The 16,894-nt window shown below is 36.1% G+C and overlaps 1 protein-coding gene across 1 annotated transcript in view; it reads right to left on the bottom strand.

Annotated features, from left to right (window-relative positions):
- The window catches only part of SPAG16 (sperm associated antigen 16), a gene marked incomplete at its 5' end in the record, with an annotated part of 884,947 nt that overhangs the window by 263,895 nt on the left and 604,158 nt on the right, over positions 1-16,894 (bottom strand). Inside the window, one exon of the mRNA XM_082840650.1 lies at positions 16,285-16,350. Coding sequence (XP_082696776.1) covers positions 16,285-16,350 — 66 coding nt within the window. The remainder of the gene's footprint in view (positions 1-16,284; positions 16,351-16,894) is intronic.

Here is a 16,894-nt window from a genome sequence, read left to right as displayed (position 1 = left end):
TATTGTAGTTCATCAAGGAGCAGGACTAAATACTTTACTTGGCTGAATCACCCACAAAACCTAGCATAATGCCCTTCGTTCTGCAAATACTGAATAAATTGAAAGCACAGTTCTGGTAGAATTGATGACACATTAGCCCAACTTCCTGTCTGCCAGATATGGTGCAAAATTAGTGGATTTCTGAAGGTAATGGGGAGAAGAAGGTTTAACAAATCACTGAGAGTCTTTCTAGTTTAAGGACAATTTTTGAAACTAACGTTTTATTCAAGGAGAAATGGAAAATCCCTAACATGGCATATGAAATTAATGCATTCTGCCTCTGGCAATGAGCCCCTTCTAAAAGCACTAGAGATACATTTTCTGACTCTCATGTGAGTTTACTTCATTTTCAGTGTCACTATTGGCATTATTTCAGATATTCATGTATGAGATCTTTGTCTTGTAGGTCCTTGATGTTTTCTTGTGATATGGCTTGTCACACTGCAATACTCATTCATGATATATTTACATAGTAACGTGCTGACTATAATGTCAAAGTAGGGCAAGAGGATTTTTGGAATATGAAGGAATAAACCAAAGAGGTATAAAGTAAAAACTAAAGCTTAGTACTTAATATCTGAAGAGAGAACAATATTAAATTATTTCAGTTTGGCATTGCTGTGTACGTCAAAGGAAAGATTTCAGTTTTGCTGCTGGGTTTGCTAGTAAGTATGGAGTCAAAAAGGATCATTCAAATTTCAGAAAGACCAGATGTTGAAAACACATTCTTGTTTCTCTTAAAAGCCTTCTAACTGATATATTCAAATTCAATAGCTTTTCTCAATTTCTAAGGAAAACATTAGTGACTATAGACACATTTCTGAAAGAGGATATAAAGGTTGTCCAGATCAAAGTCTCCCACAGATTAGAAAAGTGAAGGCTTGAGAAATTAAGGGACTGGTTTAAGCCTTCACATGAAATCCATGGTCCAATCAGGACTATAATTCAGGTTTACTACAGACACACTGTCAACCTTTATTTTTTGTGGAAGGAAGGGCTAACTATAAATTTTAAAAAGAATGTCATTATCATTAAAATCACATATCTTCTGATTAAATCTGTTGACAGTTAAAGGCAGATGATAAAAAGACTCCCTCTGTCAGTCACAATGGAGAATGGAGTAACAGGGACCAGGGTTACTCTCCTGTGTGAAAAATCCAAAAAAATGGTCAAGATACAGGAAACAATAGTTTGCAAGACACCGTACATGAGGCAACAAAGGTCAATAACCACTGAGATACAGGAAATAATGATGTGAGCCATAGAAGATTGCTGTGACATGCTGCCTTGATAGTTTCTAGTCCACAGCACAGGGAGAGGGAACTGGACAGCGCATGGCTGACTCCGAGGTTGAGGGGATAAAGCTGAGAGTCCAAGGAAACAAGGCAGCTCAAGTTTGCAGAGCAGAGTACACGAGGAGAGAACCCTGGAGATCTGCAGAGCAATTTCCTCCAGTATTTAGCTGAGTACAGATTGGCAAGTGCATTTGAGGAAACTACCCAGAGGCCTGGAAAAGAACCACTTGAAATGATTAGAGGGAACAGGGAAAGGCACTCACGTAAGGCTGGGAATTGTGCCTGTCCCAGTAGCCAGACTGAAAAAGTTCAAGATTCAGGGGCACTGTGTGGACTAGAGCACAAAGAAGTGTCTTGCTTCAGAAATGGGGCAATAATTAACTCTAGATTAAGAATGGCTGCAGTCCCACCTAACAAATCTTAAGAGCAGACATGAAAGAACCAATTTCTAAGTAATTTAACAGAAAAAAAGCTCAAGAATATTTATAGGAATACAAAAATATCTAGCACCTAACAAGATTAGTTAAATGAATTTATGAGGTTCATGTAATATTGGCCAGAGGTTTGTCAATTTTGTTTATCCTTTCAAAAAACCAGCTTTATTGATCTTTTCTATTGTCTTTTTTGATCTCTATTTTATTTTCTGTCTGATCTTTATTATTTCCTTCCTTCTGCTGACTTTGGGTTTTGTTTGTTCTCCTTTTTCTAATTCTTTTAGGTGGTAGGTTAGGTTGTTTATTGGAGACTTTTCTTGTTTCTTGAGGAAGGCCTGCATCACTATGAACTTCCCCCTTAGAAACACTTTTGTTGCATCCCATAGATTTTGTAAGGTTGTGTTTTTTTTAAGATTTTTTGGATGTCTTTTTAAAGTCTTTATTGAATCATTTTTACAGTCTTTCCTGAATTTGTTACAATATTGCTTCAGTTTTATGCTTTGGTTTTTTGGCTGCGAGGCATGTGGGATCTTAGCTTCCTGACCAGGGATCAAACCCGCACTCCCTGCATTGGAAGGCAAAGTGTTTCATTGTTGTTTGTCTCAAGGTATTTTCCAATTTCCTTTTTGATTTTTATCACTGACTCATTGGTATTTTAGGAGAATACTGTTTAGTCTCCATGTGTTCGTTGCCCCCCACCCCCGTGGTTGAGTTCTATTTTCATACTGTTGTGGTCAGAAAAGATGTTTGAAATAATTTCTACCTTCTTAAATTTGTTGAGGCTTGTTTTGTGCTCTATATGTGGTCTATCCTAGAGAATGTTCAAAAGAAGGTATATTCTGTTTTTTTGTTTGGTTGGTTTTGTCGGTGGGGGGGCACATAGTGTCCTGTAGATATCAATTAAGTCCAACTAGTCTATTGTGTCATTTAGGATCTCTGTTGCCTTATTAATTTTCTGTCCGGAAGATCTGTCCATTGCTGTCACTAGGGTATTAAAGTCTCCTACTATTATTTTATTCCTGTCAATTTCTACCTTTATGTCTGTTAGTATTAGTTTTATATGTTTAGGTGCTCCTACATTGGGTGCATATATGTTAATGAGTGTAATATCCTCTTCTTGCATTGATCCCTTTATCATTATATTATGTCCTTTGCCGAGTAGAGTATCCTAGGTTGCAGGTTTTTCCCTTTCAGGACTTTCAATATATTATGCCACTCCCTTCAGTTCTGTAGAGAAATCAGCTGATATCTTTATGAGGGTTCCCTTGTAACTGACTCCGTTTTTGTCTTGCTGCCTTTAGAATCTTCTCTTTATCTTTAACTTTTGTCATTTTAATTGTGATATATCTTGGTGTGGGTCTGTTTGGGTTCATCTTGTTTGGGATGCTCTGTGTACCCTGTACCTGAATATCTGTTTCCTTCTTAAGGTTTGGGAAGTTTTCAACAATAATTTTTCAAATACAGTTTTGATCCCCTTCTTTCTCTCTTCTCCTTCTGCAGCCCCTATTATGCATAGGATGGCATATTTATATTATCCCATTATATAGATATTTTTTGTCTTGTCTGCTGTTGTGATTGAGTGATTTCCATTATTCTATCTTCCAGATCACTTACTCATTCTTGTGTGTTATTTAGTCTGCTACTCATTGCTTCTAGATCGGCTTTTATCTTTGCAACTGAGTTGTCTAATTTTGATTGGTTCCTCCTCTTGTTATCTTCACTGGGAGTGGTTCCTCTGCTTTTTCATTTTATTTAACTTTCTCTGTCACTATAAATTTAGGAGAAACAGTTATCTACTGTGGTCTTGAAGGGGTGTTTTTATGTGGGAGCACCCTGTGTAGACTGTGTAAGTCCAATATTTTTGGTGTAAGGGCTGTTTTTGGTATAGATGCCAGCCATATCCTTCCTCAGTGTGTGATGGCCATTAGCCCCTTGCTGGTGGGTGTGATTGGTGTTGTGGTGTCCAGAGCCTGCACTGGATGTTGGGTGGGGCCTCCTCTTTGCTCCATGGCTGATAGACCTGTCAGAAGCTGAGGTCTGCTCCCCAGTTGTTGGAGTGGAAGCCCTGAGTGTTGGTTCAATAAGGCTCTGTTGTCCTTAAGTGCATGCTCTGTCCCAAAGGAGGCGAGTGCTGAAGCAAGTGAGGCCCATGTGATCACAGTAAACCTATGCACCTCCCGTGCATCCATGGTTTTGCTCAGAAGCAGCAAAGTTGTGTCCTTTTCTCCACTGTGTTCATCCTGGACCCAGTGCTAGGCTGGTGCTGGGAGGTGGGGTCCATACCCCAGGCCCTCTAGGCTATCTCTGTGCAGCTAGACTGAGTCCTCTCTTAGGGCCCATCCTCCTGCAATTCACTGCCTAGTTGCTGCACACACTAGCAGCCCCCAGTTGGTGCGCATTTCAGGCTGGGAAGTGCAGCAAGGTTGCAGCCATCAATGCAGGGGTATCTCTGTACTGGCTGCTAGCAAGCCAGCACATAGCACTCCTCTTGAGCAGAGTCCAGGCCCCTCAAGTCCCTCCATCTGTCCCAGCAGACCTCCCAGCAGGCAAGGGGGCTTCCCAGGGTGAGGGCCTGCCTGTATCAACCTTCTCTTCTTCACAGATAGCTTCCAAGGGTGCTGGTCCTGTCTTGATACTTTTTTTCTTTCCTTTCTACCTGGTTATATGGGAATCTTTCTTGAAGGTTTGGTTGTATAAGAGATCTTCTGCCAGCTTCCAGTTGGTTTTCAGTGAGAATTGTTCCACATCTAGATATATTTTTGATGTGTTTGTTGGGGGAGGTGAGTTCCATGTCCTCCTATCCACCATCTTGATCCTCTGAGGCTATTTCTAATTCACATACCTGGTAAGCAGTTGCTGTGATCAGAAACTCAATCTGATTGAATTCAAATCCATTAGATAAATAAGAAGAAAGTCAGGAATAAATTCATATGTAAATCAGATGGAAGGTCTTTATTCAAAGCTTTTAAATTGAATTTCGATGCACATTATTATTTAATTTTGGCATAGTGACCTTGGAACTAGCAGAAGGTGAGGGTAAAAATGCTAGATATTGAGGGAGGGGGAGGGGGAGTGGAATGTGGCTCATTAGTGAACATGGCCAGACAATGAAAAGCCTGAATAGAGCTTAGAGTTTTATATCTTTTCTTGTCACTTTCCCTGTGAAACTGGAAAATAAATTTAAGATTTAACTAACACATGCCAATAGAATTCTCATCCAATGTTTAAACAATTATAATATGACACATATATGTATAATTAATGCGGTCACTTGAGTAATTCACACACATGCTACACACACACAGACACAGAGCATATATTTTCTTGAAATGCTTATAACTTGAGAGTTCTTCGCCTCTGCCCATCAACTTATTTTCTCTAAACAACCATTTTTAAGTAAAGCACATATGCCCATATTTATTAACATTTGAATGAAGCCTGTACTGATAATCTTATTTCCTAAAACAACCCACACTAATGGGTTTTCTAATTTGTGAATTAAAGGACATTCAAATGCTTTTAAAAACCAGTTTGTCAACTGCTAAACTTTTACTTCTTTTTGATCCATTTAATCAAGCTGCTCTAACCCATCCTTTTCCCAGAATAGTACATTTCTATCCCTCCACTAGTCTACTTTCATTTGTTACGATGAGCTGAAGAAAGAAATTTGTACATAATTTTAAAAGATGATGAAATTTCTTTTTTTAAGGACTCTGATAAAATTTAGTCATTGATTAAATATTTACCAGATAAGTGTTCCGTGTTAGAATGACCCAGTTCCAGGTAATGGAGTGTGGTGAGGGAGAGAGGACAGGAGAGGTGCAAAACAGAAATGGATAAGACATGATCTTAAGCCCTTAATGAGGTATGGAGTCATCTGTTGAAAATAATTTGTAAACCTCCTAAATGGAATAAAATATATTTTACTATAACTTTACATTTTAGAGATATTTATACATGAGAACAAAATAGATATAAATGAATCTCTGATTCAACAGACTTGAGAATAACATCATGCTTTCTTTCTCAGTGCTCTTCATCCCAGGTTGGACCAATATTCTGTTTGTTAACCTGTAACTCAGCACACTGCCACTCTGTTCTTTCCATTTGCCAAATCAAGAAATAGAACATTCCCTTTGGAGTTTGAAATGAATAGCACGTGATACTTCTGGAGCAGTTTTTGCATTAATTTACATAAGGAACTGGAGATCAGAGGACCCCCTGAAGAGTAAAAACTAGTCACAGTTGATGGTACACTTGAAATATACCAGGGATGGCAATTTTAATGATGTAGACACTTAACGTTATTAATCTGTTGTCCTTCATCAAGGGAGAACGCCAGTCCTTCTATATTCCCAGAGTAATGAAGGGGGCAGGTCAGGAAATGAAAATCAGAGAAATATGAGTCTTCTGCCACAGTTACTAGAGGTCAGAGAGGGGTTTGGAACCTGGATATCCACATTAACAGCTGACTTTTGTGCAGACTGCGAAATATCCGGTCAAACCAGTCTCTCTCCTTGTTAGAACAAGATTTGGTTTTTTATTCAACTAAATCATTTCCACAAATATTTACAGAGCGCTTACTAAGAATTTTAACATCTTTATTGGAGTATAATTGCTTTACAATGGTGTGTTAGTTTCTGCTTTATAACAAAGTGAATCACTTATATATATACATATGTTCCCATATCTCTTCCCTCTTGCATCTCCCTCCCTCCCACCCTCCCTATCCCACCCCTCTAGGTGGTCACAAAGCACCGAGCTGATCTCCCTGTGCTACCCGGCTGCTTCCCACTAGCTATCTATTTTACGTTTGGTAGTGTATATATGTCCATGCCACTCTCTCACTTTGTCCCAGCTTACCCTTCCCCCTCCCCATGTCCTCAAGTCCATTCTCTAGTAGGTCTGCGTCTTTATAGCAGTTACTTCTTGAAGTATGGATTCATAGGGTCACATTCACCCCCAAACACAAAATTAAGTGGAGAAAATCACATTAAAGGGGATAATTAAATTTTCTTGTAATTATGCTTATAAGTAAATTGGTGTGACAATTCTTTTTGCTCTAATTATGTGATTTAGGGATAATGTATGATACATTAGGCATTATTCATATATGTAAAGCAACCTCTTGAAAAACTCATGTTATTTACCATACATGTAGTTTTTCAAAATTTTAAATCTCATGCAAGTTTAGACTGACTACAATTAATCATTACTAGAGGAAAATGTATAATTATATATTGATATTTTGACATTAAAACATTTTTGTACTGTGGAAATTACTTAAATAAGACTTCATTGTACTGGAAGACCAGTTGCCTAAATGGCCAAATACTCTGAGCAGTGACACTGTTTCTTATAAAAGTAGTAAATATATTTTGAACAATTTTTGGCAGCTGTATGCTCAAAACAAACATGGACAATCTGAAACATGTCATAAATTTTAAAATAATACTTTAAGATCAATAGTATAAAATAAATTTAATCATATCACAGCGAACATTGTCCAAAGAATGTCCTCTAAAATACCGCTTGAGTTCTGGCTTTCTAATATTTCCTAATCAATGAATATTTATTGGTTACTTTCTGTACCAAGAATTATGTCAAGGGCTATGGGGTAAAAAATATTAAGGTATTATTCAGCCAAAATAATCTATTGTGCTTCTCATAGCCAGGGCATTTTTGTATAAATAAACATTTATGAGGTTACTGTAAAATAGCCTCAACCATTCCACATTTAGCCAATAAGAACAACTTAAGTTAACAATTATCTATTAGATGTAAGATATTCTACCTGCTTAATCTAATCCTTGTCCACTCCACGTGCCCTGTTCTTCTAACATTGCCACACTTCCACCATCTCAGGAACTTGGCCTTTGCTGTTGCCTTTGCTTGAGTTTTCCTTAAAATCACTGCATGGTTTTCTTAAATGTCATTCTCTCGGAGAGTCCTTCTCTGACCATTTTATCATAAGCTCTAACTCTTACCTCATTACTCTTTAACCTAATTGATTCTGGATAGATAACGCTTATTATTCTTGAGACTATTCATGCGTTTACTTGTTTAATGTCTCTGGTTCTTACCAGAATATAAGGTCCATAAGGGTAGAACTTGGTATTGTTCATTGCTGAAACTTTAATATTTAGAGCAGTGTCCAGGACATAGTAGGTGCTCAGTAAAGAGTTACGTTGAAATTCCATTATTAAACTTTTTATATATGCCAAAATATTTTAAGTCTTCTAAAGAATATATATATATATATATATATATATATATACACATATACACATACACACAAATTATCAGTTTCACAGTCAAAGAAGAAGTCAAGAAATATGGCATGATCATGTTGTTTCTAATTTTCATGGAACCATCAAGAAAACTACAAACGCATAAATCACCTTTATCCAACTAGGGAAGTTACTGAAGGTTAAACTTTGGCGGCAGGGTAATATCTTAAATGTATTGTTTCTTCTTTGTCATATGCAGTATTAAATTTCTGAGAACATAACAAAGTAGAACTAAAGAACCTCTATCAATTTATTACACTTAAAAATATTCTCTAATTAATCTTTGAATAGTTGCTTACACAAACTTTTTATCCTTCACTTTTGTTTGTGTCACATTTTTCTATGAAAAATTATTTTTTCTTCACAAAATGTTAGGGCAAGAAGGTTACTTTCTAAAAGATTTAGTTTAAGAATATATACTATGGCATTAGTTTAAAAGATATGAAGTTAATTTTTAATATGTAGGAATTATTGAAATAATTCAAATATTATATAAAATGAAAATGTCATGTTCCACGTTTTAATTTTCTATTCTGCTGTTGTCTCCAATTTCCCCAGATAGAACCTGCTTTAGTGTTTTTCACCATACATCTAAAAGTTTTGACTTATGCATCATCTAGGTGCAGTAATGAATAAGAACTGACATCAAATATCAATATTATTGGCCCAGCTAAATGGTAGTTGACATCAAGTTGTATTGCTGAAGAAGTAAACAAAACTAAATTTTTTTGGTGTGTAAGTACTGCCTGACATCAGTTGTCCTTCAGAAGATCAATGGCTGCATGATCTAAATGTTATTTGTATCTATTTATATAAAATGGCCAAAGATGGATACTACGCACTTTCTGTTTGAGATTGGTTAAAAACAAACAAAATTCAGAATATCAGAAATTGAGCTTCCTTTGCTAAAATGGAGTGAGGATAACTTTTTAGGTAGGCAATTGCAGTATTTACTTTTTCATGGTTTTTTTTTTTTTTTTTTTTTTTGCGGTACGTGGGCCTCTCACTGTTGTGGCCTCTACCGTTGTGGAGCACAGGCTCCAGACGCGCAGGCTCAGCGGCCATGGCTCACGGGCCCAGCCACTCCGTGGCATGTGGGATCCTCCTGGAACAGGGCACGAACCCGTGTCCCCTGCATCGGCAGGCAGACTCTCAACCACTGCGCCACCAGGGAAGCCCACTTTTTCATGATTTTTAAAAAAGATAATTAATGCATTTATATTCACATACTAGTAACTTGGGAAAAGCAATTAATCTATTCCAGATCAAATTTAAAACTCTTAACTGCCTAATTATTAAATGGTATACTATGATATGAAACAGACAAAATACTCCTATGGAGGTTTATGCCCATTTTTTTTTAGTGGAATTTAGCTCAAGTTTAATACAATTCCATAATTTCTTATTTAGAATAGTTTTAGAATTTCATTTTCTTATTTTTGTTAAAGTGTGAAATATATACTGCACTTTTATGTTTATAACATTTATATCATATTAAATAAAATTAAATTATAGGATAGAAGAAAGTCATATATTTGTGTGTGGTTGTTCTTTTATTTATGTCTACTTATTTGAACACAAATGGCTAGAAAGAAATATTAGCTCCAAGAATAATAGTAGTAGTAGTAATAATAATAATGATAGTAATAGTAGGAGTGGTAGGAGTAGAAGTGATAGTAATGGCATTTTCGATTTGCCAGGTACTATGTTAAACACATTATATATATTATCTAATATTCACTGTTCTTTATATCATTCATTTTTACAAAAGAACTAAATGATTTACTCAAGATTATACATCTTCTCAGCCATAAAAAGGAATGAAATTGTGCAAATTGCAGAGACGTGGATGGACCTAGAGACGGTCATACACAGTGAAGTAAGTCAGAAAGAGAAAAACAAATATGGTATAATATTGCTTATATGTGGAATCTAGAAAAATGATACAGATGAACTTATTTGCAAAGCAGAAACAGAGACCCAGACGTAGAGAATGGACATATGGATACCAGGGCGGGGGAAGTGGGATGATTCACCACTACGTAAAGAATAGATAACTAATGTGAAACTACTGTACAGCACAGGGAACTCTACTCAGTGCTCTGTGGTGACCTAAATGGGAAGGAAATCCAAAAAAGAGGGGATATATATAGACATATAGATGATCCACTTTGCTGTACACCAGAAACTAACACAACATTGTAAAGCAACTATATATACACATACACATTGTATATATGGGGCGATGCACAGGTGGGAGCTGGCAGGGCAGAGAGGAGGAGGCACTGGTCTGCAGCAGCAGCTTCTACTACCAGCCCTTGGGGCACTCAGCCCTGTGCTCAAGCAATCATTGTCAATGACAAAGTGACTACTGAAGTTATAAATGTATTAAATTAATGCTAATAATTTGGATACTTTATTTCTGGCTGCTCGGGTAACGTTAGCCCTTAACCCAGCATATATGGTATTTTCCCTTTTTTTTGTTGTTTTTCTTTCTGGGTACAGCTGTAAAATACTTCGATATAGGAAATGTGTTATTCTTGCAGCCTTGATATTCATGGTGGATTGTAAAATATAATTTTTGTGAGATATCAAAGATTAAGATTATTTTGATAACATCATTTACAGACTTAAAAGATGTGGTTATCACAAGTCTGTTGAGAGGGAAAACTACTGCATAAAATAACTAACTTGGAATAAATATTTTGCATCAGTTTGGAAAAAAAAATAATGAAAAAAAAAAAGATTATACATCTTGTGAATGCCAAAGCCAGGATCCACAATGTACTAGGAGATAAGTATAACTGCAATTGGGTAATTTTCCAGGGCTCCAAAGTTATGGAACACTATGATTTATAGAAGCTTTCTAAGGAGCAATTAATCTATTGTGAGAATTATCAATAAATGAGTTTGTGTCTTGCAGTTCAATATCCACAGGACTTTGAAAGCCGGTAAAGTTGAAATAAATAAGATGTAATGATACAATGTTGTAATGAAATCCGTGTGCTTTCATTTGTCTAAAACTCTGCATTTATTCATCACATTTTTTAATATTAAGTACACAAAATAAGCTATACTAGATGCTGGAGCTATTGAGCCAAACAAGATTTAAAATGTCTTTTTTCTCATTCCTTTTTACTGCTTTCCAGTGTAGAGAGACTTTTTTAAAAAAGTGAACAGACAGAAAGCCCCAAGACAATTGTGAACCATGACTGATCCTTCTGCTTCTGCACTGGGATTAATAGGGTCACAATGACTAATGAAAAGATGGAGAAAGGAACCAGTTAGGAGAAAGGGAAAGCAATAGTTTCATTTTTAGCATATTAAAATGAGATACAGATATTTAGGGTGAGATGCAAAATAGCTAACAGTGAGTCTGAAGTAAAGAGTGGGATTTACCTAGAAATCATCACATGCAGATGAAATTAAAAGCCACAGGTTTGAGTGAGATGATGCAAGAAGAGAACCTGCTAGAGAATAAGATTTAAGATTGAGTCTTGATACAGTTTAGTATTTGGGAGTCAGGTAGTAGAGAAGGATCCAGAACAGTAGTTTAAAGAGCAGTGACCACGGCGATTTTACTTCTCAGGATTCAAGAAGAAGGTTTTAAAAGTAACTATGAAAAGTAAAGTTTAATAATAATGGAGAAATGGTCATTAGATAAAACAATATGGAAATCAGAGAGTTTCAGGGGAGTTGTTGACTTGGAGTTCATATTTGAATGGTTGAGGAGAAAATGATACAGGAGATTTCTGGGCAACATGGAGGAATAAGATATAATGCAGAAATAATACCACCACTCAAAAGTCAAAGAAATTATGGATATATAGATATAGATATAGATACATCTGAACTCAAATAATACATAATGAAACAAGGAAAGGGAAATTTAAAGTTAATTTAAAGAAAAAAACCAGTTTGTTTGTATAGCTTCCTCCAGTGTTTTTTAGTCTGTCCCAGTATAGGCCAAAGAATGTAGATTTGCCAGTTAAGCATTACAGAAAAAACGAGGTCAAATTGAACCAAAGTCCTTTGTGGTGGAATTGCCAGAATGACAACTGAGGAACCCAGGCTGGGATAAAATGATAAGTGAAGGCAGAAAGGTGATAAGATGCTGAGTAAGATTTTAGCTGATTAGAGCTCTCAATGAAGTGGAAATATTGTACTGGCTTTACTTAGAGCTGGAAGACAGGTATCTTTAGAAAAGCAATGCTTGAAATTGAGATTTTGGAAGTGATGCCTTTAGTTAATGACAAAGTGCTCGCGGTTTGACTTTGGGAGTATGCGACTGAGGATAAAGAAGTGTTGGAGGAAAAGTGGTCAACAAGAAAGTGAACAGAGTGCTCTATGGGCCATATGTGTAGGGAAAGACAGTGATTCAGGAACTCTAGCCTTCAAAGAATGAGGGAGAGTGACTGGGAGCTTCCAGTAGTGAAGCACAGCAGTGAATCTACCTTAGATTTCAGTGGGGTTATGGCACATTTTGATTTTAAAATATCTCATTTGATCCATGATCCATGACTTAATTCTGAAAGTCCAATCTGCCCTCAATGACTTTTGAACTAAAGTTGACTTAGCCCACACTTCCTGGGGCAACTCTTTATCAGACAACTTGAATCCACAACCTCTGATACCTGTGGATAGGAAGCTCAGGGTAAGATATCTAGGGATAGGAAATGCGGACTGGACTTAATCTTTTTTCTATACTATCATATTTTATGAGTATTTGGCTTTTTGATTTTTCATTTTGATATAGTCATTTTGATTCTATGGCCATTTTGACATGCAGAATGTGATTGTTATACTTATTTCTGTTATCGATAGGTGCCCGGGCCAGCATGTTTTCCCTTATTACATAGACTCTCATCTTCAAAGAGCTGTGCTTGTCCCTTAATCTTATCCCATTACCCTTCCTCTCTCTCACACACCCTTCTACTCCATCCTCTAATGATCCATTACATGATCAACCAGTTCCCCTGTAATGCCACTCTCTGTTCCAAACACTTCCTTCACCTTCTTGGCCTGAATTACTTCTCATAGTTACACTCTTCTTCAAGTTCTCTAAAACAGGAAATTATTTCTCTTGCCCTCCCCATGACTCAAGGCCAACAGAGGGGGTGTCCACTTTACTACAAATTACTATTAAACCCCTTTCCCTCTTATTTGTTTAAAACTCACAACTGCTGTAAAGATAAAACTGATAGACTTCACTCTCTTTCACCATATTCACGGCAGTTGCAGTTTCCATGGAATTATACAGGTGGGAAACAAGTTAGAATTTGACTAGTCTTCTATTAAGGCTATATATTATATCATTCACTTCAAAATCAAAATATCCATATTTTATACAATTAGTTGCAATAAAGATATACACCTCTACATTAAAATAATCAATATAACAGTATTTGAATAAAACAACAGGTCAATTAAAAGAAGTGAGACTAGTACTTGAGGTAGGTCTGAAGTGTCCTTTCATGAGCTGGTTAGACCTCTAGAACTACTAGTAGTTTCTTTGATTCTACACAGCCTTTCAATTTTGTTTAATAACTAATGAATTGAGACTAAATTCCCAGCATGAATGTGTGAAATGGAGGTAAATATTCCCAAGGAAAGATGCACTGGTATTCTAATAGAGTTGATTTATAGTGTTCACCTGGCCTTACCAGGCAGGCACAGCATAGTCATCCTGACTATATGTCTCTCAGAACAGCTGGGAATGTCCACAGAGAGATAAGGACACCCACCCCACCATAACATCACTCTAGAAGAGGACCAGAAACAGTTTCTAGAAGGCTTGATGGAATCCCTACCCTAGTCAGACTATGGGTCAATTTCCTGGAAAACTGAAGGCTGGGGAGACTCCCTCTGATAGGAATACCCTGCTCATTTTCTTGCTATGTATTTTTACATAGTTTAAAACAATCTTTTACTTACATTGAATTGTATGTGTCTATTAATATTATTCCAGCAATTACTGTCAACTTTTAAAAAATATTTTGGTTTTGCTTTACAAAATTGACCTAATGAAAAGCTTTCATAGGTCCTTAAAGTGTTTCATTAACAGATTACTTTAAAAAGAGGTTTTAAATAAATGTCTATCTCCAACAGAAAAATCGGCCAGAGGTGAAGACATCAGAGCCCTAACATTATAACATAGAAATAAAATTCAACCTATACAGCTTTACAGAACCATATATATATACTGTATATTGCATATTTGTTTCCGTGATTCTTGGTTGCTAGCTGGATAACACTGAGTTTTACATTTTTTATTTCTGCTTACAAATCTAAAATTGTAGACTTTTCCTAAAATTGTGTTTATGTAAACAGCTGAACGCATTTTTAACTGGTAATGTAACTTGAATGCATATCCCTAAGGCATCAGACAATTAGCAGAGCTAACACTAAATAATTCAAATCTCTGCCTGCCATGTATGTACGGCATGATGCATTTATGACCACAACTTTGCCTGAGGTTTGAATGTGAACTGTGTCACGATGCCATGTGCTTGAGACATCCTGGAAGTCTTTCAGTTACTGCTGCCTCCTCCCTCTTGACATTCCCTACCGGGTACGTGAAATACGACAGTTTTCAAAACAGTTGACACGAGTGATGGAAAATTTTACTTAAGAGTGTCGTTCATCATAACAAAACATCACTTCCTTAATAGTTTATTAACTATTTCCAGTGAAGAAGAGATAAATTAATGGAAAAATTCAATGAGGTTTTGGGATATTGATTTGGAATAGGGTTGTAATAGTCCCCTTGGTATGAACAAAGTGTGTAAGCAAAAACGGATTAGCCACTTTGATATTGTACACCTGGACCACATATTCAATATCCTGCTTTTGAAATATACATAATTAATGTATGTGTCCCTTGACTGCTGACTAAGTCTAATTTGGCTAGTTCCATATTTATTAATTTTACTATTTAGGATGTTAAATGGTACGTCTTTTTCAGCTATGATATTGCTTACCAAAATAAATGCCTGACTTACAAAATATTAGTCTACTTCATTTTAGCTTCTACTTAATTTTCCTGGGGTATGTGAAGCTCTAGGCCACTTAATAGATTTTTTAACATAAATATCCTATCATGTGGGTCCATAGTGCTTAAATGGTTCTATACTCTGCTAGAAATAAAATTTTACTTGGTATTTAGAACTAATCCATAATATATTGGCTCAATAGAGTCAATCAAATGGAGATTCCTTACTAAGAAAAATTTGTTAGAATTTAATTTTAGTTGAGCCAATCATGAACATTCCAGGGCTGACGACACCAGCACAATTTCAGTTGAGGTAAACAACATTCCTTTAGTAGAAATGATTTTTAGTGAATATTTTTCTCTCTCTGAATAATAACAGCATGATAGTAATGGAGTTTTGACTAAGCTGTCATTTTGAAGTTAGATGTAGGTGATCTATCAGATTTCTTTTTTAGCTAATTGGAAAAGAAAGAGGAGTATGGAATTAAGATTTACACTCTCCTGGGAACTTAGAGCCAAATTAAAATGTTAGCTATAATTAAATCACAGAGTTTGAAGGGACTTGAGAGGTCATCTATCTAGTCAAATTGCTTTCATCTGAGAAGGAACAAACTTAAATCATCCTTCCACGATTACTATCTGAACTCTTTTAGAGACAACCCCAATTGGCACAGAAACTCAAAGCCATGTTTAACAATCTTCATCACTGGTGAAATCATCCTGATATCTACATATCTCAAACTGCAGATAAATATTTATGCTATGTCATCAGTTTACATAAAGAAAGACATATGTGAACCCTGTCCATGAGGAACTGAAGAACTGTCAAATCAAGGTTGCTCTATTCTAACCTGAAGAAAGGCCCTATTTCTTTAACATTTTTTATAGGTTTCCTTTCAAGCATTTTCATTATTTTGTGATTTTACTTTAAAATTTACAAGTTTATATCCCACTTACTTTCTTGAAGCCCACATTAGACAAAAAGCTTTTAAAAAATGTGTTTAAGTGGAGTTAAGTACAACAGATTTCCTCCTTGTTTCTACCACTGTATCGTGTGTGTGTTTTAAACTTCTGTAACCCTACACTACATATATATTTTTTTCACTGCTATAATTAATTCTCAAATTTGTTCTCTCACCCTGTTAACGTGCCATTTTTTTCTGGAACTTTGTTTCATTAAAATGAATTTGTATATATGAAGCAGTAAAATAATTTATTGGGAGAACTGAACTCACCCTAGGAGTGAAGGTGGCATCATTGATGGAATGCATGTGACCATAGAGGGACTGCTCACATTTACCCTAAGAAAACAAAGCAGAAATACAAATCAAATAAATTCAATTTACTATGTGAAAAGAAAAGGAAAGATAACAGATCTTATTTGTTTCAAAGTAATGTTTAAGTCCATAAATAAAACTAATACATACTCATGGGAGAAAAGGCTAGCTTTTGCTGTCAGCTACCATTCAGAATCAGACAGAGCTGTGCTGGTGCGTGTGCCAACAGCATTAGTATCTACACTGAAATTCCAGGGTCCTCACTTTTATACCACTGAGCCGGTGGTGAACTCTCACTAACTGACTCTATTCTGCAATTAACATAGCTTTCAAGCCATGGTGCCAAGTAGTGAAGCCCTTATAGAAAGCCCTTGTTTTCAGCACATTTTCACCACTGCTGAGGGTGTGGGGTTCTTTCTCCTTTTTAATCACAAGATCACATTTTAATTCATAAACTTTCACAGTTTGGTATTAATATCATTACAAGTATAAAAAAATGTTACAAATGTGCCCAGTAAAATAAGCATTTGTTTTGTGAAAACCATACTTTGCATCTACCCATTCAGGT

This window comes from Leucopleurus acutus, assembly GCF_964270905.1.
Source record: "Leucopleurus acutus genome assembly, chromosome: 6".
Taxonomy (NCBI): domain Eukaryota; kingdom Metazoa; phylum Chordata; class Mammalia; order Artiodactyla; family Delphinidae; genus Leucopleurus; species Leucopleurus acutus.
The sequence above is the reverse complement of the archived record's forward strand: the minus strand, read 5'-3'. Positions and strand labels throughout refer to the sequence as shown.